Source organism: Podarcis pityusensis (genome assembly GCF_964106645.2).
Source record: "Podarcis pityusensis genome assembly, chromosome: 6".
Taxonomy (NCBI): domain Eukaryota; kingdom Metazoa; phylum Chordata; class Lepidosauria; order Squamata; family Lacertidae; genus Podarcis; species Podarcis pityusensis.
In genome coordinates, this window is record NC_138030.1 from 43,098,945 (window position 1) to 43,115,160 (window position 16,216).

The 16,216-nt window shown below is 42.3% G+C and overlaps 1 protein-coding gene across 1 annotated transcript in view; it reads left to right on the plus strand.

Annotated features, from left to right (window-relative positions):
- Positions 1–404: 404 nt before the first annotated feature.
- The window catches only part of CCND3 (cyclin D3), a 75,913-nt gene continuing 60,101 nt past the window's right edge, over positions 405–16,216 (plus strand). Inside the window, exon 1 of the mRNA XM_081010157.1 lies at positions 405–705. Coding sequence (XP_080866283.1) covers positions 640–705 — 66 coding nt within the window. The 5' untranslated portion in view covers positions 405–639. The remainder of the gene's footprint in view (positions 706–16,216) is intronic.

Genomic DNA, 16,216 nt, shown 5'->3' on the forward strand with positions numbered 1-16,216 from the left:
CGCAAGCAACTGTTTGAATTCTTGAGCTGATCATCCACACTTATTCAACAAAAAAAACAACGTTGTGGTGTCTATCCATCCATTTACCTCTTTTGCTGCATTGTCTCCAATATCCATTGCTCCTAAGCTGTCAGACTGCATGGGTGGCTCTCAAACCACCATTTGTGAGTTTATGCAGCGGCTGTGTATAATATTTAAAACATTAGTATATAAATAGCTTCCACCTCTTGGTTAGATCTCCCAAACACTGGGAATGTTGTGGTGTTGTTTAGTTTTTCAGCATTAATTTTCCTGCTTGGTCCCCCCTCCCCTTCAGCTTCACTTTCTCTTCAAAGGTGGTGATGTTTTGATCAAAACTCCACTGAGCATCAAAACTCATGTGTTTTACAGACTGTGCAACAGGAAACCCACCTCCTACAACCCCTCTGCTCTCCCCACTTCCTGTTCAAGTACAATGCATGTGGCAGAGAAAAGGCGTCACCGAAATGCAGAAATGTAAACAACTGTCAGAACTCAGAAAATTAAAGGTCTTATACTGTGTTGATTTAAAGCGCAACACCGATTCCAGCCAACACTGATTTCCTGGTAGTGATGGAAGCCAAGAGGATGACCATGAAAATATAAATTGGAACTTAGGAAATGCTGGATTACTTTTTAAATATATGTACATCTGTATCAAAAGAGTTCTTGGTTGCCAGCTATGAGGTAGGAAGTGATTCCATTTCTTTAAATGTAAATAGCAAAAAAAAAAGAATTCATGTCCTAAGGGCTTGCTAACGTTTTGCCTTCCAGATGCTATAAACAAGTTGGGGTGGTTAAAATAAGATGGTTTCATGCTGAAATCCAAAGGGATATATACAGTCATGTGGGTAATACTCAGGATCTGAAAGAGTAAATACAGATCTGACTACTGGTTGGTCTGAGATGATATGTTTTATTTTTTAAATCAACTGACTTTTAAACATACAGCAAAATGTGACTTTTAAAATAGGAATTTCTCATGCATTTATTGGCTTTACTGTTTGTGGTGTTTTGCTTTTCCTTCCACTGGTGTTGCTTTTTTGGCTTTCATTATTCTATTATTCCTCCAATATTGGTGCTGTTTTATATTTTGCATCTTGGGTTCCTGGAGCCACATCCTGAGTTCAAAGTGTGTGATTGCATGGGTACATCTGTGTCAGTCACGGTGTTTACCTGCAAACTTCATAAGCGACCATTTTGAAAAGTATGGTGTGCACACCCACATATATTTTGCATGCCAACTTAGACTGTGATTTATACTTACAGGCACCATCTCAAAGGCACGGTGCATATATGTTTATTGTGTTCTGCAATCAGTTCCTGAATATTGCTGATATCAAACCTGGCCAGTTGGTTGATGCCACACCAGATCAAACATATATATGTACACATCTAACATTGTTTTTAAAGAGGGGTTACTGTTGCATTGCTTAGAGATGGGTTTTGCTAAAAAGTTGTGGAAAATGTTGCAAAGAGGGGCTACAGTTCCATCTCTCATCTGATGTTGTCAAACGAATTTAAAAATAATAATCTGAATAACACTGTACCTCTCCTGCCCCAGGGAGATAGGTGTAATTTTCCTTTTTAATATTTGTACAGGGGTCTGGGAGAATCTTGAATCTCTAGTTCATCTGACTATTTGCATCTTTATTTCTCCTTCCTGTTGGAATCAATTGCCTTCTCATATAGATTATCCTGCTACACTCTCCTTTGTTTAGAAGCTTCTATAAATTTACCCCTTAATTTTGGCCAGGCCCTCCTGTCAGTGGCCTCTGCATTCAGTAATTGGCAACAACGTCCCTGTATGTTATCATATAAAAACTGTTTGAACTATTCCTTCTGCTTCCTGTCATAGTTTTGAATTTTGATTGTTAGACTGTAAACCTTAGATCAGGCATCCCCAACCTTCGGCCCTCCAGATGTTTTGGACTACAATTCCCATCATCCCTGACCACTGGTCCTGTTAGCTAGGGATCATGGGAGTTGTGGGCCAAAACATCTGGAGGGCCGCAGGTTGGGGATGCCTGAGATGATGAATTGTTTATTTTTGGTAAAGCCAGTGTGGGGTAGTAGTTAGAATGTTGGACCCTGGGCCGATTAGCATGCCATCTGGGACAGGAAGTGAGGTTGAAATCCTATCTCCACTTGTTTGGGAGTATGCCCCATTCAACTTAATAGAATTTACTTCTGGGTAAACACATATAGGATTGCACTGTGTGACTCGTTCATTACTAATACCACAGCCAAGCTGAGTACTGATTAATGGAAGAAGCCACAAAGAGGAAGCTTCTAATTAAAAAACAGGACCCACGAAAAGTTTTGATAGCATGTTGCTTGTCTGTATTAGACAGCCTGGCACTGCCACTGTATTAAATGGACTGGGGCTCTCTTGGGTGGAACTCCTCAGAGCAGGCCTGAAAAAAGTTGGAAGGGCAACAGAAAAGAATGATGGATTGCAACAGGCTGGCAACAGTGTCATCTGAATAAAAGGGAGTGAACAAAGGATGGCAGTTCCAGAATACAGTGGTACCTCGGGTTACATATGCTTCAGGTTACATACGCTTCAGATTACAGACTCCGCTAACCCAGAAATAGTGCTTCAGGTTAAGAACTTTGCTTCAAGATGAGAACAGAAATCGTGCTCCAGCGGCGTGGCAGCAGCGGGAGGCCCTATTAGCTAAAGTGGTACCTCAGGTTAAGAAGAGTTTCAGGTTAAGAACGGACCTCCAGAACGAATTAAGTACTTAACCCGAGGTACCACTGTATTGCAAATGGGTTACTGGCCTGTTTGCTTATCTTCTTCTTCGGCGATCACTCGTAGCCGAGTAAGATTGTCTTCCATGAACACAGTTTTAACAGTGAGTCCGTGAGTGACTGTGGAGCCCAATTCTGGATCCACACGTCCTTCCACAGTGGGGACATTGGTTTCCAGGCGGGAGTTGATCACAGTGTGGATTTGCCAAGTGAGCTTTCCTCTTAGCATGTTTCTCCCTTGCATCCTGAGTTCGAGTGTCTTCCAAGCCCATGACACCTTTGGTAAAGGCTCTTCTCCAACTGGAGCACTCGCAGGCCAGTGTTTCCCAGCTGTCAGTGTGTATTTTACATTTTTTTAGATTTGCCTTGAGACAATCTTTAAACCTCTTTTGTTGACCACCAGCATTACACTTTCCATTTTTAAGTTTGGATTGCTTACGTGCTCTCTGGGTGCCCCAAGACAGGTGTTTATATTGGGATGGGCACTGCTCATGCATATTATATTTTTGCAGCATCCATCAAAATGTCAGCCTGTATTTTTTCATTTAATCTGTATCTATCTTTTCTGTGGAAAATCCATTGAATTAAAAGGAATATGCTGCCAGTAACCCATTTGCAATACAGTGGTACCTCGAGTAAAGTACTTAATTAGTTCTGGAGGTCCGTACTTAACCTGAAACTGTTCTTAACCTGAAGCACCACTTTAGCTAATGGGGCCTCCTGCTGCTGCCGCGCCGCCGGAGCACGATTTCTGTTCTCAGCCTGAAGCAAAGTTCTTAATCTGAAGCACTATTTCTGGGTTAGTGGAGTCTGTAACCTGAAGCGTATGTAACCTGAAGCGTATGTAACCCGAGGTACCACTGTATCCAGATGCCCCTGTCCGGAAGCACTGTCTTTCCCACTGTTTTAATATTTCTTTGCCACAAGGGGGCAGACTTCGACCAGTTAACTGTTCCTATTTCAACTCAGAAGGAAAGCTTACTGCCACTTGCAAGTAAAAATCTGATTTAATTTTATTATATTTCTATGCCACTTTTCATTGCAATGAATTCCAAAGCATCTTACAAACAATAAATAAGAATAACATGATTGAACAGGTAGCCATGTTGGTATCTGAAGAAGTGTGCATGCACACGAAAGCTCATACCAATAACAAAACTTAGTTGGTCTCTAAGGTGCTACTGGAAGGAATTTTTTATGATTTAACATAGTAGAACATCACACATAGAGCATAAATCCTATAGAATAATTAACAAATCATTGCAACCATTAATCTGTACAATCTATAAAACACTGTAAACAAAGCCTAGCTCAGTCGGTAGAGCATGAGACTCTTAATCTCAGAGTCCTGGGTTTGATCCCCATGTTGAGCAAACAATTCACACATTGCACGGGGTTGGACTAGATGATCCTTCTGGTTCCTTCCAACACTATGATTCTATGATCACAATTAAAGCAAAAGTTACATTATATGATTAACAAATCAATGAATTATTTATAATATACAGTGGTACCGTGGGTTACATACACTTCAGGTTACATACGCTTCAGGTTACAGACTCCGCTAACCCAGAAATACTGCTTCAGGTTAAGAACTTTGCTTCAGGATGAGAACAGAAATCGTGCTCCAGCGGCGTGGCAGCAGCGGGAGGCCCCATTAGCTAAAGTGGTGCTTCAGGTTAAGAACAGTTTCAGGTTAAGTACGGACCTCTGGAACGAATTAAGTACTTAACCCGAGGTACCACTGTATAAAACAACATTAACAAAATAGCAACCAAAAGATAAACTAAGCACTGTTAAGTTCATACACATACTCTCCTCACCCCCATGATTCCTAACCTTTCACGCTATTCATTAAAATACACATTTTCATATGATGTCCATGGCAGCAACTCCCTTTTGATGGTTTCCTGGGCTGAAGATAGGGCAGTACAGGTGAACCAACCACCCCCTGACAGCAAGCAGTCTCTCTCTCCCCTCACAGTTTTTGTTAGACTGTGAGCTGGCAACTTATCCAAGACCACCATGCAGTCAAGCTGCATGAGAGAGCTGGTATTTGAATTTGCACTTCCCATATCCAAGCCCAACAATCCAGCAGCCTCTGCAACCTACACAGTGGCTCTCCTTTGACTTATGTGATTTTTAATAGCCACCTGGTGCTGATGTGTCACTTACCAGCAGAGCAAAGCAACTTTAGAGTAAATCTGCACCTGTTCTCTGAGCAACAGAACAAAATAAGGGACCTGTACAGTTAGCACTGAAAGACCATGCAGGGGTGGGGAACCTGTGGGCAGACATTGCTGGACTCCCACCAGGCCCACGCAGACTGGCCAACGATTTGAGATGATGGGAGTTGTAATCCAAGCACATTTGTAGAGCCACAGATTAGTTGTCACCAGGCAACAGCATTAACATTCTACCTTTTTATGGTATTCAAACCTCATAAAGCTTCCTAGGCTGACTAATTTCTTTTTTCTCAGTGACCAGACAGCACCCCACATACTGCTGTTCACACCATTCTGCATTTCTGCCTTGGGAGCGGGGGGGGGGTGAGGGTAAAGATGATGTAACCTTTTCCCCAGCCATGCTCTCTAGTGAATATGCTAAAGTCTCAGCATCTGGACACACCTGGTGTGCAGTTTTCTCAGGACAGATGCTTTTTTTCTCCTTGGACTGTTTTCCTTATTCCTTGACTCAGCACTTCTGTGAACTTGGCTAGGACCCTTCAGCTTATAGTCAGAGACAGACATTTGATCCTGCTCACCTAATGGCTTCTGAAGTCTGAGACATTTTATGTGTTTTGCCACCAAACTCTCTGAGATGTGTTGGGAGTAAAAGTACACAGTCATATTCCTGGTAAATTAGAAAAACGCAGCTCAGTTTCTGAGTCACAGCCCCATGTCTAATCAAACAAGCATGTGGACCCACAGCTTTGACAGAAAGCCCCAAGCCTGGACTGCCGAGAACCACTAGAGATTTTTAGTAATTGTATCACGTCTGATGGGTGACTCAGAAGATTTGGTTGCCCTGTCTTTTCCCTCTCTCTTCTTCTGCCAAGAACTTTGGGATTTGGAGGTTACAATGAATGAAATCATCTGGTTGGGAAGAGGTTCTGGTTCTTTTATCTTCTTTTACTTGATGAGGTGGCAAAATAATGGCTGCAGTAATGTGCAAACTAGCGTTGCAGAATATATTTGGAAGGCAAAAGAGCTGAATATGTGACCTCCGTGTATCAAGGGGAAATAATATTGTTGATGATTAAACAGTGTACACTTGTGTGCAATCCACACTAATGCAGACTGGACCTTGATGTCTAATTAAGGCTGATACAGCAAAAACAGCTTTGGTGAATTCACTGAATCCACACCTGGTATTCCAGAAGGGCAGGGGTGCAAAACCATTGCACAACTCCAGATGTTGTTTAATCACAGCTCCCATCATCACTGGCCATTAGCCATCCTGGTTGGGGCTGAAGGGAGATGGAGTCCAACAAGATCAGGAGAGCCACAGGTTCCTCATCCCTTCAGGAAAGTATGCAGTCAACAACCATAGATGTGGCAAGTATTAAGGCTCTTTACATTATCAGATTAAAATGCATCTAGATCGTGGGTTTTTTTCAATTTAGATCAAAGCTGGTTGGGGGAAATGCATCAAAAATAGTATTTAATTTTTAAAAAACTAGGATGGATACAGGATATATGTGGATTATGGCTAACACCATGTACACCGCTTCCCAAACCAGCAGTAGGAATGGACTGGATATGCAGTAACTGGAAGTATGTACAGAGCTGTAGATTCTTGAGTCCATATCATCTGGTCCTCCTCAGACTTACAATGCCTATGATCTGAAGTGTAAATATGATACTGTGGTACCTCGGTTTATGAACTTAATCTGCTCCAGAAGTCCGTTCTTAAACCAAAGCCATTCTTAAACCAAGGTGCGCTTTCCCTAATGAGGCCTCCCGCCGCCGGTGCACTTCCACCATTCAGCGTCTGTTTGTAAATCGAGGTAAAGTTCGCTAACCGGAACACTACTTCTGGTTTTTGCAGAGTTCATGTACCGAAGAGTTTGTAAACAGGGCTGTTCTTAAACCGAGGCACCACTGTACTGGAAACCTCAGCATCATTAAAATGCATAGCACTTTAGCTGGCTACTGAAAAAACACGAGTTGAGCACAGGAGATCTGATTTACTGGCAACTAAAAGACTCAAGCTTGGAAAGGGAAATTAGCAACCCAGATTAGATAGAATAAAAGTCTAAGAAACCTTCATTGAAACTGTACGTGGATACCCCAGACCAGAGAAGCCCCATGTCTCCACTGTGCTACCCTGTGGATCCCATCCTGCGCCCACAAGTAATGGCGTATTTGCAACTGATGAGCACTTACAAAGACAAGCGAATACAATCCTTCTGTATGGTGTATCCCATTATAGCAAACTGTGCATGCACAAACTCAAAGAATACATTAGGCATTGTTTTCTAAATGCAAAGAAGCAACTACATTTAAGCTAGAGTTCTGAAAGGCGGGAAGGATGGTAACATCTGCATAATCATGGTTTAGGTGAGAGCCAGAGAGCCTAGCTGGCTACACTGCAATCCTCTGTTGTATGCATTTCTGAAAGCTTTGCAAAGAGAAAGGTGTTGCAAGGTTACACCAATGACAGCTTTGCTCCCTGCGACCTGCATTGACATCTATCTCTTTTCCCCAAAAGGGGCCGCTTATCTTCGCACTTTACCACATTAGGGTTTCTCACAATAATCTTCGACAAAGCAACTACAAAGCCTTCAGGAAACCACAGGAAGGGTGGTGAATTGCAGGGTGTGTGTTCTGAGTTGTGTAGGGGGAGGGTGTTCTTCCCAGTTGGCACATCATGAGGTTCTTCTACTTATACACTAAAAGAGTGGAGATTTTGTGAAGTTTAATTCCTTACACACTAGTTGTTTAGTCTGAAATGGGTGTCCTTTGTTCACTTGGTTTTTACAGATAACCCGGATGATGTCATTGTTGAAAACAAGTTAAATTTCGGTATAGTTGAGGGTTTAGGGGACTAGTACCCCTTTAATTAGTAGCTTCTACTTTGTCCCTTTATTATAAAGTGGTTAATTAGTTGTTTCCTGTTCACTCACCTGTGGTCACTCCATTCATAAATTGCCTTTAATTAGTTCAGTTCTTGAAGGTTATATGTGTTTAGAAGAGGGGGGGTCTTTGCAGCCAAACCATTTCCCCCTTTTTTTTTCAATTAGAGCAATTTTTGCAATGGCAATATAAAATATAACATAAGTTAATGAGTTAAGTATTTTGGTTCCAAATAGGAAACCTGTAATAAACCCCCCCACTCCCACAGGGTACTTGGGGGACCCTCTAGATGTATGTCTCCTGAGGGAGACTGCTGGCCCAGTTTATAGCAGATCTGCTCATTGTTCATCTGCAATATTTAGTTAGATTGCAGATGAACAATGAGCAGATCTGCTATAAACTGGGCCAGACCAGAACCAGTGCAAAAGAGGTTGTTGTGGGACAGCTGTCTGGTGATATTGGGCCAGAAAATTTGTGTATAAGAGAAAATTTGCATCCTTGGCCAGGACCAGACTTCATGGGGTCCTTGAAACAATGCTGCCAGTGCCACACTCCTCCCCTCTTTCCGGCCAACAGATTTATGAAATGCAGACTTGGACTCTCATTCCAAAGTGGCACCACTGCCCATGCACTGCTAAAACACCACCCCTTGGCCAGGTGAAAGAGTGCTGAGTGGCAGCACATCTGTAGTGGCCAGTGAGGGGCCCATCTGATCTCCTAGGGACATTGGCCAATGCCTGACTTGGTCTTCCATTGGAACTGGACCTGTTGTTGGCTGTGCTGCTGTGCTGCTGCAACGTTTTGAGGGGCTCTGCAACATGTGCACCATTGGCTCCTTTGAAGTAAGGAGACAGAAGCAGAGCATCGAATGTGCTATTTTAAAACATGGCTTTGGAAATGGGTTTGATGTTTAAACACCCACATCTTAAGGTGAATGGTTTAAAATGTGCGTTTCTTGCTTCTCTTCATGTTTGCTGCATATGGGACAAGGAGCCTTGCGCTGAGTCGGAACAATTGCCCGCCTACTCTGCCTGGCAACATGTCTTCTTTTCCAGCCTTGCTTCCTGTGACCCTTCCACAGGAGATGGTGGAGCTTTTGTCATGAAATGCATGTGTTTTTCTACTCATAAATACCCTGTCCTTTGTAACAAAGCCCTGAAGCGGGGTGAGAAAGTCTCAAGAAGCAAGGGTTATTAGGTGGCCCACAACAGGCTACTGGAGGCATCCCAGTCCATAGGACAGAGCTTCTTGGGAGTTAAAAATTGTGGTTCTCTTGAGCCTTCTGTGACTTGGCTGCAAAACCCTCTGTGTATATACCATACCCTTAAAGCACATTTGAAGTGATGCATGACTTCCCCCTCAAAGAATCCTGGGGAATGTAGTTAGTTAGGGGGTTGAATTGTAGCTCTATAAGAGCTATATATAAGAGCTATATATAAGAGCTATATATAAGAGCTATAAACTACAGTTCCCACCATTCTTTGGTGTAAGCCATGTCCTTTAAATGTATGGCATATACGCAGCCAGATGCTCTGAATAAACATGGGCAAGGGGCCTGGCAGTGCTTTGTCTGTCTCACTTCCCCAAAATGCAGAATGAGGTCAGAAGCATTTGCAAATGGAGGGAAAGTATTCAATATAGTTAAGTACAACAAAGATACATGTGGAGGTGGGCTGGAAGGGAGAGCCAAGAATAAATGCAACCAAAAGATATCTGCTTATTTGCTGGGTGGGAAAGGTTGTCATACATAGACAGCAGGGAAAGGATGCAGGGAGACAAGTAATGGGCAAAGATAGGGAACCATCAGCCACATCTGTTGGGGACACACCACTGGTTCTGTGCAGCTGATCTCCCACCCTTTTTGGAGCTGTACAGTTAGCTGAGAGAGACCGAAAAATAGTTGCCGATAAAGCCTTGCTGTCAAGACACCCTGTGGGACATCCCTGGGGATCTGCACCAGCTGGGAGACACTGATAGGCTTCACTGCCTGCTGTCTGTTCACCCTCACTACTCTGGGGACAGCCGACATATATAATCTCCCTTCCTTCCCCCTTCCCTCCTTCGCATTGCCTGCTCTTCCTCTCTGGGTCTATATTTGTCTCCTTAGACCCTGTCAGCTGGTCCCTGTAGACTTGTCTGCAGACTTGTCTCTGCTCTGCTGAATTTGCCTGGCTACCCCCAGCTCCGCTGCCTATTGTTGTTTTTTAACTGACCCCTTTCGGTAGGTGCTCCAAAAAGCCAGTAGCTTGTGCAGAGAAATTTTCTCAGAAGCGTCATACCGCTGTTTATTAAATAAAAAGCAATGCTGCCATTAAAGCTAGGCAAAAGCATTTCCTCCTAACAACTGGAGAAGTAAGAAGGAGGCATGGGAGTAGGTGATTAAAACATATTCTCTCTGAGTGTCATAAACATTCTGGAGTAACTTCAAGCATGGAGGGTTTGCTGCAGAATACCAAAAAGGGGGCCCTCCTTCTTGGTTTAAATTCTGTGTGTGAGTTCTCCGACAAGCCTGGCACTTCCCTGAAGCAATATTCTGCATATGTGAGCTCCTCAGTGCTATTCTTCTAGAAAAATAGGTGCTGGAATTCACCATGTACACCTCCCTCATTCTCTTAGAATGGCAATGGTGCCCACCTGAGAGGTGCCAGAACTGTGTTCCAATGAGTTCTGGCTGGGGGAAAAAAGCCCTGGGGGCTCCTCTGGATGGTTTGTTTATTTGGCATTCATTCTTATTTGCATGCCCAAAGTTTACAAGGTGGTTAGACCAAGTCCCCTCTTTATTGAGCTGGCGGTCTGACTGGTTTACAGGGCAGTTACACAGCAACAAGCATCCATCCTGATTTGCCTGCAGGGTGTCTTCCCATTCGTCATTCATTCAATCCATCACTTTTCAGTGCATTTCCCTGTCACTTGCCTAATCGCAAAAAATACCTGGTTTTTAAAAAGTGGATTTGTTGTGCTACAGCGACAGCGTGTTTTAATCCGCTCTAGGTACTGTATGTAGTCCTAAAGTTCTGGCATGCACTTGAACCCTTCCTTCCAAAACTCACACCACAGACAGAACTTCATATCTCCTCATTTCACCAGGCTATTTAAAGAGCCACCTGCACCTATACGGACCTGTCTCTGATCATGGGCATGCCATTGTGACCTGTCAGATTGGTGAGCAGGGTTTTTCAGTGGTGACTACATATTTGTGGAATTCCCTCCCCAAGTACACATGACCCCTATTTTATTGGCTTTTAAATGGACCTGGAAGGTGTTTATATTTCAAATTGTTTTTAATTACTATGTGTGGGGCTCTGAATTGTTTTAAACTGCTTTTTTTAAACACTAGAAGGTGATGGTGGTAATTATTGTTAATATTACTATTTTTATTATAGTCTGAATTAATTAGCCATATGGTACATTTTGTAGTATTTGTTTTATGTTTTATATTGGTGTGAGCTTCTTTGGGTGGGTGGGGGCCTTGCCTATATAAATCCTGAAATAAATAGAGAAATACTGCTTCCTCATGGAGCCAGATGCATCATCAAATTCAGAGAAAGCAAGTGATGTACATGCATGTGCGAACAAGCCCTCTGGTACTGCCCCTCTGAAAGCGTTTTTTCTCCAGTTAAAGTACTGCTGTTAGGATCACACAATTGCATGGGTATGGGTAGAAGTTGAGGTGTATGACATCAACAATGTCACAGGTGCTGTCCAATAAGAGCCTGCAGTGCTTATGCAATGCATTCCAGAGAGCACTTCAAATCCTAATGACCAGTGCTAGATGGAGAAGGAATCACATTTCCCTGCTAACAATATATTTGCAGCTTTCTGGAAAAATGTCCCTCACATAGAACTCCTTCCTTAAGAGAAAACATCTTGACTTTCTTGAGTAACTGATGAGCCACACATTTTTTAATCTATAAACCTATCCTCTGGAAAGGTTAGAAAAATAAGAAATTACCAATCTAAACAAGAGCTTCAAACAGTAAAATTAAATTCAATGGGGGCAAATATAAAGCATTATCTGGGGAATGAGGTCTGGGGTGGATAAATAATGCATCCCTGCCAAAACAGATTAAGATTATAGTGGATAACATATTGAATGCTAATACACCTTGAGATGCTGTGGCTCAGGAGTCCTATGAGACCTTTATTTCTTTACGTACATATTTATGTGGTACTCTTTAAAAGGGTTTGCAGAGCAGGTAACAACTACACATTATCAGTTTAAAACAGCAAATTATCACATTAAAACATTAAAACCTATAACATTAGCAGCAGTAGGAGTTGTTAAAACAGCTTGAAATTCACACTAGTAAGTTAAAAATGTACATCAGAACACCTTAAATGGCCAGAGCAAATAAAAAGGTCTTTACCTGGCACTGAAAAGATGACAAACTTGAATCCAGGTCTTTTGGAGGGGAGGGCATTCCAAAGACAGGAAAGACTATGCAAAAGAGGTAATTGCTCTCAAAAATGCCAGTTAAGAAGATTTATTACAGCTCAACATATTTTGGAACACAAAAGGAACAATATGCAAATAATTAAAAATATAGAAGTATTCTAAATACAATTGTATATAATTTTGTTTGTATTACTATTATCATTCTTCATTAATTCATGATTTTTTTTTACGTGTGTCTCAAGGTAGTTTTTAAGTGAATACAAAGAAAACCAAAGACAGGTTGAAAAACAATTCAAATTACTGCCTAAGGCAGGTGTGAATAAGGAAATAGTTGACTTATATAATTTTAACTTTTTGTAGATTGCTTCTGAAGAAAGAATTTGCATTCCAAAACATGTTGATCTGTAAGATAAATCTTCTTAGTTGGCACTTTCCAGAACAGTTGTCTTATATTTTGCATTCTGTCTGGTTTCTGTGCTGCCTTCCCAGCTTTTTGCATTCAGAAGACCAGGCAACACCATGTATCTTGGATCATGACTTGTCTTCAGAAGGCTGGTGGATCCAAAGAGCTCTTAGGGTCTTGGCTATTTAGATTGTAATAACATGGGCATTGTTTTGAGTTCCCCATGGTTTTGGCAGAATGGCCATAGCTCTATCATAGAGCACCTCTTTTCATGCAGAATGTCCCAGGCTCAATCACCAGTGGCTCATCTTGTCCAGCATTCTATTCTCACACTGGCCAACCAGATGCTAATGGGAAGGTTGAAAGCAGGATCTGAGCACAACAGCGCTCTCCTCCCTTGAAGACCCTCCAGGTGCCTCTATTTTCCGGTGGCCTTCCCAGATTTACAGAAGCTGTCCCAGTTTCTGATTTGATACCAGAATGTCCTGATTTTCCTTAGGACATCCCTATTTTAATCAGAGAAATGTTGGGGGGTATGCACTTGTAATTCCCAGTAACTAGCATTCAGAGGCATACTACCTCTGACATGGGCAGCAGAACACTGCCATTATGGCTAGTAGCCATTGAAAGCCTTATCCTCCATGAATTTGTCTGATCCTCTCTTTGAAGCCATCCAAGTTGGTGACCATCACGACTTCTTGTTAAAGTGAATTCCAGAATTTGACTATGCAATATTAAATATTTGCCCAGATTTGGGGAAAGCACCTGTTCCACAGTCCATATTTAAATGGGATTGGCTATTTTGTCCACCCTCCATTTTCTCTGCTCTGGCAACACATATCCTCCAACATTTCTTCAATGAAAATAGGGACGTCCCATTCCATAACGATGATTTTACTATTTATACACCACACAACTTGTCTGGGGCAACCCTGTAAGATATTCCAACATATATGAAAAACATAATAAAACATTAAACATTTAAAAAACCTTCCCTATACAGGATTGCCTTCTGATGGCTTGGGGGTTGGATAATTCCATACCCTCCAACATTTCTCCAATGAAAATAGAGACATCCTAAGGAAAAACGGGACATTCTGGGATCAAATCAGAAACCGGGATGGCTTCTCTAAATCAGGGATGTCCCTACAAAATGGGGTCATCTGGCAACAGATGTCTAAGATAGCTTCCACCTGTAAAAAAACAGGCAAGGGGCCATCTTTTTTGCAGGGGGTGAGCAGGTTGCAAGAGGCTGCAGTTCATGCTTCACCTGTGAACAACTGTCACTGCTCACAGGCCTGGTTTCTTTTCCTCTTTGATAGGAGCAGGGTCTTCTCATCTGGCACTGACAGTTGATTGGGTTTGATGATATAATCATAAACAAAAATTCACATTGGGGGAAAGAACCAAACACCTGTTCCATTTGAGACAATGGGCTTACTTCTGATGAAGCGAATGCCGGTGAATACCCAAGAAAAACCACAGCTGACACAGGGGATGGAAATTAGCCACCCATAGTCTTTCAGAGGTGGGAAGTCAGAAGGCGGGAACCCCTGCAGATAAATTGGTGTTGCAGGTGGAGCCATGGCACAGGTGGCCTATACTAAGGACGGTGAAAGCATCTGCCAGAAGGAAGACAAAGGGCCAAACTACAGAGTTTCATGCAAAATGATTCCCAACAGTATTACTGGTCGGGTGGTACAGGTGGGCAGTTGTAACATGATGGCAGTGACATATCTCCTGTGATGCTGTCACAAACATGGGGAAGGGCAGTACTGTGGCAGAGCTGTTAGAAAGTCCCAGGTTCAGACTTCAGGAAGGACTGCGAAAAGCTACTACCCAAAACTCCCTATCAAATGCTGAACTAGGTGGGCCTATGGTCTGACTCAAAATTAAGGCCTATGTTCCCATCAGGCAAAGAAACTCGTAGCCAGGTTTCTCCATCATCCTTACTCTTCCAGGTTCATTGCCACCATTTTCTAGCATCCCTCTTTCACCTCTTTCAACTCCTAGCCTGGCTGTGCATGAAACCAGACTGGAAATGCAGTTGGATTAAAAGAGCCTTTCGTAACCTGATGCCCACCTGGACTACAATTCCCATCAGTTGTGTTCACTGGGGCTGAGATTGGATAGCAGTCCAAAATATCTGGAAGGCATCAGATTTGGAAAGGCTGACCTCAGAGCGGTGATACAAGATGACAGAAGCAGAGTTCTGAAAAGTCTTTTTTGGGAACATAGTGACTATGCTGAAAGTTTGGGATATAAATTTTAAAAGTAAGTAATATGCTTGTTTGAAAACGCCTTGAAATATCCCAGACTTTCAACACAGTCACAATGTTCCCAAGGTATCTAACAGTATGGATATAAGTCAAAATTTAACATAAAAAGACAAAATATAGAAAACTAAAGTTACAGCTAAAACAGTAACAGACCATTCAGATTTTTTAAAAAAATCAACACTATCTCCAGTTTCTCTCTCTCTCTCTCTCTCTCTCTCTCTCTCTCTCTCTCTCTCTCTCACACACACACACACACACACATATATATATATATATATATATATATATATATATATTATTATTATTATTAACAGCCTTTAAAACTCTAGACTGGCCTCTAAACTATAGTACTATAGGTACCAAATGGTGCTCCCTTACAAAGGTATCCAAATACAAGGGGCCACCACTGAACAGGCTCTCCCTCTCTTTATTCTCTCTCTCTCTCTGGTCACCACATGTCATATGTACTTCAGATGGCTGAGGTACCTGAAGAAAGGCCTCAGACCACAATTTCAGAGACAGGTGCAGTTGCATGGGAGAAGGCAGTCCAACAAGCATCTGGCCTCTAAAAACAGCACTTTGAATTAAGCTCAGCAACATGCTGGGAGCCAATGTACTTGTTTCAATAGAGGCCACATATGATTTCACTACATCTTGCCTGTATCAAGCAACTATGCTGAGCCTGTTTCCCCTTCCGCTGCTGCTCCTGTTGTAGCAATGAATACTATATGGACTGAGTCTGCAGGAGTTAGATGCCCACTGGCAGTTACATGACATCAGCAGCATCCTGGGACATACTATTGCTACACCTCATACTATTTTAAAAGCTTGCTATTTTTCAGCACCAATCCATCAGGAGAACTCAGCTAGTCCTTGTAAAACAGATGTTGTTGGACTCCAACTCCCATCAGCTGTGGCCCGCTGTAGTCCAGTAACATCTGGAGGACCACAAGCTCCTCATTCTGTTTTTCATGTGAAGTAAACAAACAAAGCATAAAGCAGCTAGATCTACCGTCATCCATCTGGAGTGGCCTTTTCTGTTTTTATTTGAATTTCCTTTGAACACTTTCCCCCCTAGGCTGTGTACTCTTGTTCTGCAGCCTCAGAGTCTACACAAACCTTTTAAAGTGGGGGAAATGGCTACTGCCACATCATGTCCTTCTCAAGGTTGCTAAGCGGAGCCACACCATACATTAAAATGTATATTAAAAATTGTCCACTAGCACCTTAGAGACCAATCAAGTTTGTTCTTGGTATAAGCTTTCGTGTGCATGCACACTTCTTC